Source organism: Oryctolagus cuniculus, chromosome 6 (genome assembly GCF_051225735.1).
Source record: "Oryctolagus cuniculus isolate XC-2025 breed Fujian yellow rabbit chromosome 6, ASM5122573v1, whole genome shotgun sequence".
NCBI lineage: Eukaryota > Metazoa > Chordata > Mammalia > Lagomorpha > Leporidae > Oryctolagus > Oryctolagus cuniculus.
In genome coordinates, this window is record NC_142872.1 from 168,613,348 (window position 1) to 168,625,250 (window position 11,903).

The 11,903-nt window shown below is 70.2% G+C and overlaps 3 protein-coding genes across 4 annotated transcripts; 1 reads left to right on the forward strand and 2 right to left on the reverse strand.

Annotated features, from left to right (window-relative positions):
* Positions 1-700: 700 nt before the first annotated feature.
* TMEM276 (transmembrane protein 276) lies at positions 701-1,991 on the reverse strand. Its single transcript, XM_051828719.3, has 2 exons — positions 1,572-1,991; positions 701-1,442 (listed from the first exon to the last, which is right to left on the reverse strand). The coding sequence occupies exons 1-2, from the start codon at positions 1,668-1,670 to the stop codon at positions 948-950; spliced, it is 594 nt and encodes a 197-aa protein (XP_051684679.3). The 5' UTR covers positions 1,671-1,991; the 3' UTR covers positions 701-947.
* A 146-nt stretch (positions 1,992-2,137) lies between these two features.
* On the forward strand, positions 2,138-8,550 carry KIFC2 (kinesin family member C2). Of its 2 annotated transcripts, none has more exons than XM_051828701.3 (17): positions 2,138-2,637; positions 2,795-2,876; positions 2,972-3,123; positions 3,211-3,349; positions 3,434-3,579; positions 3,746-3,874; positions 4,106-4,183; positions 4,278-4,392; positions 4,464-4,573; positions 4,952-5,060; positions 5,141-5,298; positions 6,588-6,692; positions 6,775-6,896; positions 6,980-7,103; positions 7,193-7,313; positions 7,402-7,658; positions 7,733-8,550. In XM_051828701.3, the coding sequence occupies exons 1-17, from the start codon at positions 2,545-2,547 to the stop codon at positions 7,976-7,978; spliced, it is 2,286 nt and encodes a 761-aa protein (XP_051684661.3). In that variant the 5' UTR covers positions 2,138-2,544; the 3' UTR covers positions 7,979-8,550. The 2 variants fall into 2 exon arrangements, with proteins under 2 accessions (XP_051684661.3, XP_069931778.2); XM_070075677.2 differs by having other exon boundaries at positions 2,188-2,637; positions 3,476-3,579.
* A 48-nt stretch (positions 8,551-8,598) lies between these two features.
* On the reverse strand, positions 8,599-11,860 carry FOXH1 (forkhead box H1). Its single transcript, XM_008253676.5, has 3 exons — positions 9,873-11,860; positions 9,619-9,723; positions 8,599-9,511 (listed from the first exon to the last, which is right to left on the reverse strand). The coding sequence occupies exons 1-3, from the start codon at positions 10,029-10,031 to the stop codon at positions 8,669-8,671; spliced, it is 1,107 nt and encodes a 368-aa protein (XP_008251898.5). The 5' UTR covers positions 10,032-11,860; the 3' UTR covers positions 8,599-8,668.
* Between the last annotated feature and the right edge of the window lie 43 nt (positions 11,861-11,903).

Here is an 11,903-nt window from a genome sequence, read left to right on the forward strand (position 1 = left end):
CCCCCTCGTCCTCCCCGTCACGTGAGCTCGCGCATAGCCAATAGGAGTGCCGCTAGGGGCGAGACGGCGCGGCGGCCTGCGCCAATGGGCGGGCGAGGACGCCGGAGGGCCCACCCCCTGCAGGACGCGGGCAGGAAGGAGGCGGGGCCGGGGCGGCCCGCGGAGGGGAAGCCCACGCGGGGGCGACGCGGCGCCCGCACCCGCTCCCCGCCCCACGTCGGGGTGTGCCCTAGCCATTGTTTCCCGAGACCCGCGCCTTCGCCCCGGGGTCTGAGCTTGCTGGCTGCAGTGGAAGGGCGCGCAGTGAACACCCCGCTGACCACCGCGCCCTGCCGTGTGCGGGACCGGATAGGCTTGCAGAGATGCGGGCGGAGAGACCCCGCCCGAACCGAACCCTCTGTCCTGCCCGACCGCGTCCCCGAACCCCGGGCTTGAGGCGGAGGCGGGGTCGCCGGGGAGAGGAAGGGCCCCGGGTGGCGGCGGAGCCAGCGCGGCCTCCCTGTGCCCTTGCCCCAGGCATCAGCCCGTGAAGGTCACTGCCCCGAGGGCCCCCTGCCAGGTCCGGCAAGGATACCTGGGCCCGCGCGCGTCCCAGGATCGCAGGGCCCCTGGTGGCAAAGCTGCGAGTGGGCGGCGGGGGCGGGGCGGGGGAGGCGCGGTGCTGGTCCGGGACCTCCAAGCATGGGCAGATCCCGCAGTCTTGCAATTCCTAAGGTTTATTGTTGACGGAGCCTCTTTCTAGACGCACGACTGTGTCCAGTCCAGCCCGGAACCAGGTCTTCTCCTCCCCGCCCCCCCCCAAAGTGGCCGGGTCTCTAACCCTGACCTCTGGCCTGGGCAAGACCCCGCAAGTATCCGGAGCGGGGACAGTGCCCAGACTCGGCCCGGGGCCTGTTAGCCCGTGGCAAGCCCACTCCGGGAGGAAAGAGCCTGGCTGTGTCCAGCAGTCACTCCCACTGCAGGCGCTGCGTGCGCAAGGCCCGGCAGTAGGCCCAGCTGCCTGCAGCCAGGGTCCAGCGGCAGACGTCCTCCTTGGGCAGCGGCAGCGGCAGCGGCAGGCTGTCCTCCTCCAGCCGGCTCAGGAGGCCTGCGGCGCCCAGCATGGCGCCCCCCCACATCCCGTAGGTGTTGGCCGTGAATACGGCCACGATGAGGATGGTCACTGCGACCACCAGCAGCACGGCCTGGCCGGCCACGGAGCAGCCTTCAGCGCCGAGGTGGTCTCCGGCCACCGCCAGCACCATGCCTGCCCCCAGCAGCAGGTTGGCAGAGGAGCGGTCCCCGTTCACCCAGTGGAAGTCGAAGGCCAGGAGGGGTAGGCCGATGACTGTGGCCACCCAGGCTCCGGCGAGGCAGTCTTCGCGCGCGCCCGCCCCTGGAGCCAGCGTGGTGGTGGCCGCCAAGGCCTGCAGCAGGAAGCCGGCAGCTGCCCCTCGACTTGCCTGTCAACACAGGGGAGGGAAGACACGTGGGGGAGGGGCTAGAGGCTGACCCCCCGCCCGCCGCGCGCTCTGGGCCCCGGGGTGGGGTGGGGGGCTGAGGATCCGTCTCTGCCCGGCCTGGGTACTCACCTGGGCGGAGCTCGCGGCTGCGTGCAGAGACACCAGTCCCAGCGCCAGGTGGGACAGCGCCGCGCCCCAGCCCTCCCCCGGCTTGGGGCTGGGGGCCATGGCAGCTGGGGCGGCGCAGCTCAAGAAGGCGGGAAGGGGGTCTGACGCCCGGAGCCCGCGGGACCCCGGGACAGGTGCAGCACTGAACTTCGTGGAGTCCCGACACCACCGGACACACGAGTGGGCAAGAGCTGAGCGCGGCCGCGGGGAGCGAGCCGGCGCTGGTCCTCGCGGCGGCGGCCTGGCCGGGCGCTGGCCGAGGCGCGTCCGCCGAGCCCGGCCCGTTGGCCCCGGCGGCGCAGGCGTGAAGCGGCTGCCGTGCGCGGATCCCCGGCCGCGCGCGGAGTCAGGCCACGGCGGGTCCCGGCCGCCACCAGCGAGAGGGGCGGGGGCTAGAGAGGCCGGTGGGCGGGGCATCCACGGAGGGGCAGGGCCGAGCTACTGTGCGGGCCTTCGGCGTGGGCGGGGCGTGGGCGGGGCCCTGGCCGTGCGGACCTCCGGAGGGGCGGGGCTGCGGGGCGTGGGCGGGGCCTCCCTGGTTTGCCCGGAGCGCCGCGGGACCCGGGCCCGGCGGGTCTCGGCGGGGAGGGGGGCGGGGCTGCAGGCGGGTCTCGCGTGTGCGCGGGGTGGGGAGTGCCGCTCGAAGGAGCAGGTGCAGAAGCCGGGAGTGCGCTCCGCCCAGGTTATCCGCGACGCGCGAGTGGCTGCGCGGGGAGAGACCGCGAGGAGGGGCAGGCGCTCCCGGGTGCGGCCGCGGGACCCCTGTTTGTGGGACCGCGGCCCCCGCGCCCGCGCCGCCGAGCGTCCTCCGCCCGAGGGAGCGGGGCCGTGGGGGCGGCCGCCGCGAGCATGCGCACGGGCGCTGCGGCGGGCGGTGCGGGGCGCGGGGACGCGGGGCGGCGCGAAGCGGGGCCCTCTGCCGCCCCGCGCTCCCATGTACGCCTTCTACTCGCTGCTCATCTACATCTTCTACAGCCTCTTCCGCAGGGATGGAGGGGCGGCGGCGGCCGCCGGGGACCCCGGCCAGGTGAGCGGGGCTGGGCTGGCCCCGCACGAGAGCGGGTGGGGGCGCCCTGCGCGGCCCTGGCTGCGGTGACCGCCGCTGGCCCGGGTCGCGTCCGGAGGGGAAGGGCCTGGCAGGCTGCGTGCGCCCTGCCCAGCGCGACCCCTGATGCCCCGATCAGAGAGACAGCCGCAAGCCCGCGGGTCGCCGTCGCCCTGAGCAGCTCGCGCCGGAGTTGTGGGCCGAGCTGACCGGCCTGGCCGGTAGGTGGAGCCGGGGCGCCGTGGGGCGCGGGCGCGGGGCCCACCCACCAGCCCGGGTGCGGGAGGCCAACCCGCCCCCCTGCGCTGGCTTGCAGGCTGCGAGGAGTCTGAGGATGAGCCGGAAGTGGGCGCGGAGCGCCGCGGGGCCGCCGTATCCCTGGAGGAGGCGCTCACGCGCCTGGCGGAGTTCCTTTCTGTCCAGCTGGGGGCGGGAGAGAGCTGCGGGACTGCTCCGGACCTGGGCCAGGTGAGCCGGGCCGGAGGGCGGTGCCTCCCTGGTCCCTGCGAGCCAGCCCCGCCCGGTGTCCTCGGCCCGAATCGCATGTCTTCGCAGCCCGGCGAGCTGCCCCCGCTGCTGACCGTGACCAGTCAGCTCTTGGCCCTTCTGGCTTGGATTCGGAGCCCCCGAGCAAGGCGGGCCTTCCTGCAGGGGACTCAGCCGGCCTCCTGCGTGCAGCCGCTGCCTCCAGATGGTGGGTAAGGGGGTTGCGGGGTGAAACGGGCATCCTGGGACCCGACCGGAGACTTGCGTCCTAACCAGGCGCACCCCGCGCCAGGACCCCTGCCTGCTCAAGAAGACCCTTCCGACCTCACCCCAGGCCCCGGGGAGGCGGCCAAGGGTGAGGCCCTGGGGCAGCAGCCCCTGCAGCTGGAGGAGGACCAGCGAGCCTGGCAGCGCCTGGAGCAGCTCGTCCTGGGACAGGTGAGGGGGGGGGGCGGCGCAGGAAGGGGGCTGGAGGACGGAGCTCCACCCTGTCACCTCCCGACCTCCCCGCTGGAACAGCTGCCAGGAGGGGGCTTGGGGAGGCTGCGGGGTGGCAGCGCCGGGAGAAGGTGTGTGCTTTCCTGAGGGCTTCGCTCTCCGCCAGGGGGCGACAGACTCAGAGAAAAGAGTGCAGCATCTCACCCTGGAGAATGAGGCCCTGAAACAGAGCCTGAGCCTCACCCGGGACCTCCTGCGGCACTGGGGCGCCGGCCCACCAGCCAGGGCCCCACAGGTACCTTGCCTCTTAGCTGCGGATGGCCCTGTGTCCGGGGCTCCAACAGGCGCCTGCCCCAAGCCTTCTCCGGACGTTCCGCTGAAGCAGGCGCTGCCTGGCCTCCAGGGTTCTGGGGCCCCTCCCTGACTGACCTCAGGAGGCCACGGGGCCTCGTGTGCAGCTGGGAGGCCTGGCCCGGGCTTTGCCCGTCTCCCCTGTGAAGTTCCACCTGGCTCCCCGCTTCCGCAGGAGGAGGCAGAGGCGCTGGGGGAGCTGCAGGGCCGGCTACAAGAGGCCCAGCACACCACCGAGGCCCTCCGCGTCCAGGTGGGCGTGGGGCTGGGGGCCGGGGCTGTGGAGGGGGTCTGAGGCAGGGCCCGGCCAGAGCCTGCTTCCTCAGTGACAGGGCTGGGGTGGGCAGCTGGGGGTGCAGGAGGCGCAGCTGCAGGGGCTCCGAGCCGCCCTCCAGCAGCTCCAGCAGGAGGCGGAGCAGAACTGCCGACAGGAGCTGCGGCAGGTGCACGCGCAGCTGGCGGGTAAGTGCCCGGCCGGGCGGGTGGGGCCGTGACCCTCGGGGAGACCCTTCCCGACAGCCTGCCCCTTGCAGGACTTCGGGCACGGATGGCCGGTCTGCGTCAGGGCTGTGGGGACCTCAGAGGACTGGTCAGCACCTTTACCCAGAGCTGTCAGGGTTCACTGAGTGAAGCTCAAGGCCAGGTCAGGACCTCTCCCCACCAGGCAGCCCGGTCATGGCTCTCCCAGCCCTGGGGGGTAGGCCGTGGGGTGGGGGCAGCCTCAGCATAGCCTGGGGGGTGTGGGCTCCTTTGTCCTGTGCAAAGTGGGTAGAGGGAGAGTCCCACAGAGGGCTACCAGGAACCTGCAGGAGACAGGTGCCGTCGTGTCCCGTCCCGTGAGCTCTGGGCGCGATCCTGGGCCGACTGAGTGATGCCCCAGGGGCCCAAAGCCACCACAACTTGGGGATGACCACACCTGCGTGGCCCACGGTAGCATCATGTTGCTCTCAGGGTCCTGCACCCCACCCCACCCCGACTCCCTGGCCGCCTGGCCCTGCCTTCCTCACACCTGTTTCCTCAGGTAACCTGGGCCCTGGGGGCACTGTCGGCCAGCGAAGCTGGGACTCCGCTCCCCGAGGGGCAGCAGGGCCCCCCAGCTGGATGCCCAGGGCGCCTCCTGGAGCTGAGGGGTATGGCCTGCTCGGGAGCGGCTGGGCGGGCGGGCAGGCTGGAGGAAGCGGAGCCTGAGCTCCAGTGGTCTCCACCACAGGGAACATCCGGCTGCTGTGTCGCCTGAGGCCAGGGACGCCTTCCAGCCTGGTGAGCGTGGAACCCGGGCGCAGGGGCACGGTCACCACCTGCTACCGAGGGCGCCAGCGTTGCTTCCGCCTGGACTGGGTCTTCGCTCCCGACGCCAGCCAGGAGGAGGTGAGGACCACCTGTGTGTCTTCCATCCTGAGTCCCCTGGAGGCCGGAGGAAACTCTGGCTTCCCAGTCCCTGTCCCTCTGCCCACCTGGAGGAGGAAGAGGCGGGGCCCCAGCAGGGAGGGGGGGTCCTGGGGAGGGCTGTGCTTTCTTCCTGGAAGCCAAGGAAACGGGCACCGGGTGGCAGTTCTGGCTTACGCACAGCCGGACACAGTGTAGGGCCTGGCCTCGTGGCGAGCACCAGGTCTGCCCAGCCGTGGGGGCAGCCTCTCCATCTGTACCCAGACCTGAGCGCTGTGGCTCCTGCGGCAAAGGAGATGACCTCAGGGCTAGGAGGGGCGTGGGCAGGGGACGGAGCTGGTGGTCGTGCAGACCCGGCTCTGCTGCCAGCTGGCCTCACAGGGACAGCATGATGGCAGTGCCCGGTGAGTGGCTGGGGGCCACCGCTGGGTCCTTTCTCACTCTCCCTGGCCCTGCACAAGGCCCCTCACCTGCATTCCCCACTTCTGCCCCCCTGACCAGCACTCCCAGGGCCGCTCTGTCCGGTCATTTAGATTCTGGCTGAGCGCAAGCAGAGCTGGCAACTCCCCAGTCACTGGGACCTCAATGCACCGCAGACGCTGCTGGTGCTGCCCACTGGCCAACAGTGCGACTGCTCTAGCTCTGCCCGCTCCCCACCCCCCATTACCCTTGCAGCCTCTGGGGCCCAGGCTCCAGGAGCCACCATCCCCCACACCCAGGGCCTTTGCTAGGTGCGACCTCTCTGCCAAGCCCAGGAGCCCTTGTAGGTGCACTGCACGCCTTCCCCCTGCCTCACCGAGGGAGGCCTAAGCAAGGCACACACAGGGACAACCTGTGTCCAGCCCCAGCCTCTGAGAGGTAGAGTTACAGACAGTGAGAGAGGGAGAGACAGAAAGGTCTTCCGTCTGTTGGTTCACTCCCCCAAATGGCTGCAACAGCCGGAGCTGTGCAGATCTGAAGCCAGGAGCCAGGTGCTTCTTCCAGGTCTCCTATATGGGTGCAGGGGCCCAAGGACGTAGGCCATCTACTACTGCTTTCCCAGGCCACAGCAGAGAGCTGGATTGGAAGGGCAGCAGCCGGGACTAGAACCGACGCCCATATGGGATGCCGGTGCCGCAGGCGGAGGATTAACCTACTGTGCCACAGCCTGGGGTTAGGGGACTTTTGCAAATACCTCCCCCACCCTGCCCTGGTCCCTGGAGTCAGCATCCCACCCCCCACCCCCAAGGTGGAAGGGGCTTGGGACACGGCTCCCTGCTGTCCTGCCCTAGGTCTTCAGGGAGCTGGAGCCAGCCGTGCTGTCCTGTCTCCGAGGCTACAGCGTCTGCATCTTCACCTACGGACAGACCGGGGCAGGGAAGACCTACAGCATGGAGGTGGGGTGCAGGAAGGCCTCAGGGCTGTAGGTGGCTCCAGGGGCCGGGCTGGGAGCCCACCATTGTGCCCACCCATCCCCAGGGCCCACCCGAGGACCCGGGCATAGCTCCTAGGGCGCTGCAATCGCTGTTCCGGGAGATGGGGGCTGCAGGGCGGCACCGTGTGACCCTCAGCATGGTGGAGATCTACAACGAGGCCGTCAGGTCAGCAGTGGGCAGCGCCTGGCCCGGGCCCCGCGGCCACCGGATGACCTCTGCAGCCAAGCCCCACCCCCCTTTCTCACCAGGGACCTCCTGGCCCCTGGGCCCCCGGAGCGCCTGGCAGTGAGGCAGGGCCCGGCGGGTCAGGGAGGGGTGCAGGTGGCCGGCCTCACCCACTGGGACGTGCCCAACCTGGACACGCTACACCAGGTACGGCTGTCCCGCAGGCCTCTGCCCCGCGGTTCCGCCCGAGCGGCGAGCACCCGCACCCAGGGCAGCCCTGTTGCTCCGCGCTCCAGATGCTGAGCCTGGGGAGGAGCAACCGGGCCACCGCCGCCACAGCCATGAACCAGCACAGCTCCCGCTCGCACGCCCTGGTGACGCTGACCCTGTCTCCACCGCGGGCCCCGGGCACCACAGGTACCACGCGGGTCCCTGAGCCCCTGCGGGGTGTGCGGCGCCCTGGAGGCACCGCCTCCCTCCACGCCGGCCGCGCTCGCCCCTGCAGGCACGCTGCACCTGGTGGACCTGGCGGGGTCCGAGCGCGCGTGGAGGGCGGGAGCGGCCGGCGCACACCAGGCAGGCCCGGAGGGTGCTCGGAGGCTGCGGGAGGCCCGGACTATCAACCGCTCGCTGCTGGCGCTCGGGGGCGTGATGGCTGCACTGCGGGCTCGCAGGCCACACGTGCCCTTCCGCGACTCGCAGCTCACTCGCCTGCTGCAACCGGCGCTCGGTCCCGGGACCACAGCGGTGCTGCTACTGCAGGTGGGTGGAGGCGGGCGCGGGGCGGTGGTCTGTGCACTGGGCGGAGCCTGCCACCCACGACGCTCGCCCCGCAGATCTCCACGCGGCCGGAGGACCTCGGGGAGACTGTGTGTTCGCTCAAGTTCGCCGAGAGGGTGGGTCAGGTGGAGCTGGGGCCGGCCCGGCGCCGCAGGACCCCGCGCTCGGGGACACCCTCTTCCCTCGGCAGTGGGACGCCGCCCACGCCCACGCCCACGCCCACGCCGCCGTCCGCGGGCAGCCCTCCCAGCCCCAGCCGCAGCCCGGCCCTGACGCCCCCAGAGGGTCGCAGCCTAGCCTGAAGGTCTGGGGCTGCACCTCTGCAGGCAGAGGCAGCAGGAAAGCCCCAGACCCCACCCCTCTCCCAAGGCACCACCTCTTTGCTGTCTGGGGGCCTCCAGAGCTGCCCCAGCCCTGGCCAAGTGTTGTCTGTCGATGGGGAGGGGCAGCCACTAGGCCACAGACCCTCGGCTCCCTCCTTATCACCATTTGTCCTTATCAGCACAGCAGGGGTGCCCAGACCTGGCCAAGTGGTTGCCCAAGTCCCCGACCCTGCCCCCAAGTCAGACTTGGTATGAAAATGCTGTAAAATTCCTTTACTATCCCCTGCTCCCACCACGGAGGATCCAGTGTTTATTCCCTACCCGCTGTCCCCAAAAAGGTGCTCCCCTTTCCAGACAGGGTCCAGCACTGGATTCTCCCTCCCCCAGCCCGAGGCCAGTGTGGGCAGTGATGGATGGTTGGGTTGGGGTGGGGGAAGATGGGACCAGGAATGGCTGCCGAGTCGAGCCCTGCCCTCCCAGCCGCGGGGGTGTGCCCAGCTGGGGGCACAGCCCTGGGAGGTGCAGCCTAATAAACACGATCGGCTCAGCAAGGTCGGTGCCTCCTGTCTCCAGGCTGCTGTGGCGGCAGACCCCCTCAGAGCTTTGGTTCTGGGCCCTGGAGCTGGTGGGGGCGGGCGGGAGGGAGAGGCGGCCCCGGCCTCCGTAGCCTCACAAGCTGTACCAGGACAGAAGCCAGCCCGGGGCGGCACCAGCCAGGTCCTGAGGGCGGCTGACCCACACGTCGTAGATGTTCTTGTTGGGCGGGACCCCCTGGAAGAGAGCGTCCAGGTCCCAGAGCAGCCCCGGGGGCCCCTGGGATTCAGGGGCCACACCCCAGTAAGCTGGGCTGGTCGAGGGTGGGCACTGGGGACAGGAGGTGGGTGGCAGTGAGGCCAAGGGCATGACCACGTTGGGAGTGTAAATGGGCAGGTAGGAGGTGGGCAGCTGCCCCCACAGTGAGGCCCTGTGTCCCCCTGTGGGCAGCCCCGTGGGATCTGGGGTTCCTGGCAGTAAGTGGACCGGCCAGGGCCTGGGCTCTGGGGTAGTGAGGGGAGAGGGGCGGATGTCTGTGCCCTGGGACACTGCCCCCTCCACTCTTGTGGGCTTGGGGAGGGGCTGGTGTGGCCACAGGGGCCTCTCAGAGGAGGGCAGGGGTGGGGTATGCACTGCCTCCCCCTCACTGCTCCTGGAGCCTGCGCCTGCCGGGGTTGGGCTGCCCTGCCCGGCCCTTCTGGGCTGCTGCGGCCAGGGCGGCCCCTCCCCGGGGTTCCCCAGCAGGGATTTGATGCTGAAGCCTTCGCTGGCCGGTGGCGGCGGGCTGGGTGGCCGGTAGGGCCGGCCGTGAAGCACATAGGGGCCCAGGTCCTTGGCGAAGGCTCTGTGCGCACCCCTGTTCTGCCAGCGCCGGCACAGGGCCGTGTTCTGCAGCCGCAACGCGTCGGCCGGGATCAGGCTCACGTCGACCGCCCAGAAGTTGCCCTTGGCCTGGGGCTTCGCAGGGTCCTTGGGCACCTGGAAGGGGGTGGGTGGGCAGGCTTCGTGAGGCCTGGGGACCCTGAGGCTCCGGCCTTCTGTGCCCGCCCCCCCCCCCCGCAGGGCGTTGCCCGTCGCTCTCCCACCTTGCGGAAGCAGGGGTTGGAGGAAAGGTTGTGGCGGATGGAGTCCTTCCAGCCCTCGTAGTCGTCCCTGAAGAAGGGGAACACGGCCTGCACTTGGTGGATGATCTGCAACCAGAGGGAGGGAGGCCGCTGAGCCTGGGGCATGGGCAGCGACCCCTTCCCCACAGCCGGGCTTGGGGGCGACCAGGATGGCCCCGGGGCAGGGGGCTGTAGCCAGAGCTGCCTGCAGGTTGGTGGTGGAGGGGGCGTCTCACCTGGGCCAGCTTCAGCCGGCGGGCGGGTGCGGCCTGGATAACCAAGGCGATCATGGCCAAGTAGGTGTAGGGGGGCTTGTCATGCCGCAGGTACCTCTTCTTCCTCCTCTTGGGGCGCTCGGAGGGCGACTCTGCCTGGGAGTCCCTGCAGGGCCCCATGGGTGGGAGGGCGAGGGCGCGGGTCCGGGCCGGGCCTGCTGGAGGGCTCCGCGTGGAGGGACAGAGTGGCGAAGGTGGGCCGGGGCCTGGGGCCGGCGGGGGGCAGGCGGGCCAGGCCCTTTATCATTCGGATGGAAGGGGGAGGGGAGGGAGGAAGACGCCGTGGGGGAGGGGAGCATGCCGAGGCTGCTACAATTAGCAAGTTTCGGTTAATCTGGAAGGGAGGGGCAGAGAGTATTTCAGTGGGGACTTCGGACAGGCGACCCCCTGAAGGGTCAGCCCCTCCCCCTGGGCGAGGAGCTGGCAGGAAGAGCCCTGGGTAGGGGCCGTGGCCCGCCTCCCCTGTGCCCAGGCCAGGCCTCAGGTGCCCGTCCAACAGGTGGGGACAGATTTGCCCATGCAGGCTTCCTGGAAGGCACAGGGCCAGGGCCCCCTGGAGTTCCAGCCAGAGCAGCTTATCTGACCAGAGTCACCATCAGGAGGGCTTCCTGGGGCAAGGCCACCGAGGCACCCTCCCACCCCCAGGAGCGGAAAAGGGGGCCCTCAGCCTCTCCTCCCTGGCCATCTGGTTTGTAGCTCTGCCCCTGAGTCAGCCAAGGCCTGTGTGCCCACCCCGTGGGGAGCAGGGGCTGAGTGTGCCCTGGGGGTGCCTCACGGCTCCTGCCGGGCCCTTCATGGGGGTCAGCCCTTCCCCGGCCATGGCCGACTGGCTGGCTGCCCCCTCGGCACTCCTGTTGGGGCCCTCTGCCTCCTGTTTCTTGTGCTCCACGTAGGGGGTTAGTGCCTGTGGCTTCTGAACCCGCTAGGTCAGCAGAGATGTTCTCTCTTTGATTTGAAAAGCAGACACAAAGGGACACGTTTCATCTGCTGGCTTACTCCCCGGTCGGTTGGACAGGTGAGGCTGGGCCAGGAGAGGCCAGGAGCCACAGGGAGGTGGCAGGAACCCAGCCGCCAGCGCCATCCGGCACCTGGGGCCTCCAGGGAGCGCCTTAGGAAGCTGGGGTGGAAAGTGGGGGCTCTCCAACACGGCACGTGCGTGTCCCCAGTGAGAGCTAACCACTGCTCTAAAGCCTGCCCCTCCTTACTGGCCTTTTTAAAAATTATTTTTAAGGACTGATTTATTTATTGGAAAGGCAGGTACACAGACACACACGTCCTCCACCTGCTGGCTCACTCCCCCAGATGTCCACAGTGGCGGGGCTGCTCCCCGGGAGCTCCATCCAGGTCTGCTCCGTGGGTGCAGGGGTCCAGGCACTCGGCCATCTTGTGCTGCTTTCCCCGGCACACTGTCAGGGAGCGGGATCCCCGTGGGGTGAGGCTCCCGTGGGACGCCCTGGGGCCTCCCTTGCTGCCAGGATGATCCCGAGTGCCGGCGGGGTTCCCAGTGCCGGCCTGGACCTCTCTCTCTTGCACATGCTGCTTCCTCCACCCGCGCAAGCAGGCACGTGCGGGGAACTCCCGCCTTCCTCGGGACCCCACACGCGGCGGCGGGACACCCATACCCCATGCCGGAGTTCCTAGCTCCGGCCCCCGACCCAGCTTCCTGCAGGTGCGCACCCCGTGCAGCCGCAGTGATGGGTCCCTGCCACCCACGTGGGAGACCCGGGAGGCTTTGCTCGGGCCTCCGTCTCTTGCTGGCTCTGTGGGTCTCTCAAAGAAAATGAAATCGAGTAAGCTAAAAACATCTAAAAAGTCCAGCTCACATGGATGATCACCCGACCGGAGGGCCGGGCCACAGCGACACCATCGACCCACGCCTGGCCCTCGCCAGTCCCGGGGCACGCCCCGCCCCTCCCGAGCGCGCCTCCCGCCCCGCCCCGCCCCGCCCCGCCCCGCCCCGCCCCGGCGGCCCAGGCCCCGCCCCGCCTCCCA

Excerpts from the sequence above, each read along its gene's own strand:
- TMEM276 (XM_051828719.3), bottom strand. The coding sequence starts at position 1,670 with ATGGCCCCCAGCCCCAAGCCGGGGGAGGGCTGGGGCGCGGCGCTGTCC. Across the intron at positions 1,443-1,571 it reads CAGCCGCGAGCTCCGCCCAG|GCAAGTCGAGGGGCAGCTGC; the intron begins GTGAGTACCCAG and ends CTGTGTTGACAG.
- KIFC2 (XM_051828701.3), top strand. The coding sequence starts at position 2,545 with ATGTACGCCTTCTACTCGCTGCTCATCTACATCTTCTACAGCCTCTTC. Across the intron at positions 4,393-4,463 it reads GGTGCACGCGCAGCTGGCGG|GACTTCGGGCACGGATGGCC; the intron begins GTAAGTGCCCGG and ends TGCCCCTTGCAG. Across the intron at positions 4,574-4,951 it reads TGAGTGAAGCTCAAGGCCAG|GTAACCTGGGCCCTGGGGGC; the intron begins GTCAGGACCTCT and ends CTGTTTCCTCAG.
- FOXH1 (XM_008253676.5), bottom strand. The coding sequence starts at position 10,031 with ATGGGGCCCTGCAGGGACTCCCAGGCAGAGTCGCCCTCCGAGCGCCCC. Across the intron at positions 9,724-9,872 it reads GCCGGCTGAAGCTGGCCCAG|ATCATCCACCAAGTGCAGGC; the intron begins GTGAGACGCCCC and ends CTCTGGTTGCAG. Across the intron at positions 9,512-9,618 it reads CCAACCCCTGCTTCCGCAAG|GTGCCCAAGGACCCTGCGAA; the intron begins GTGGGAGAGCGA and ends ACCCCCTTCCAG.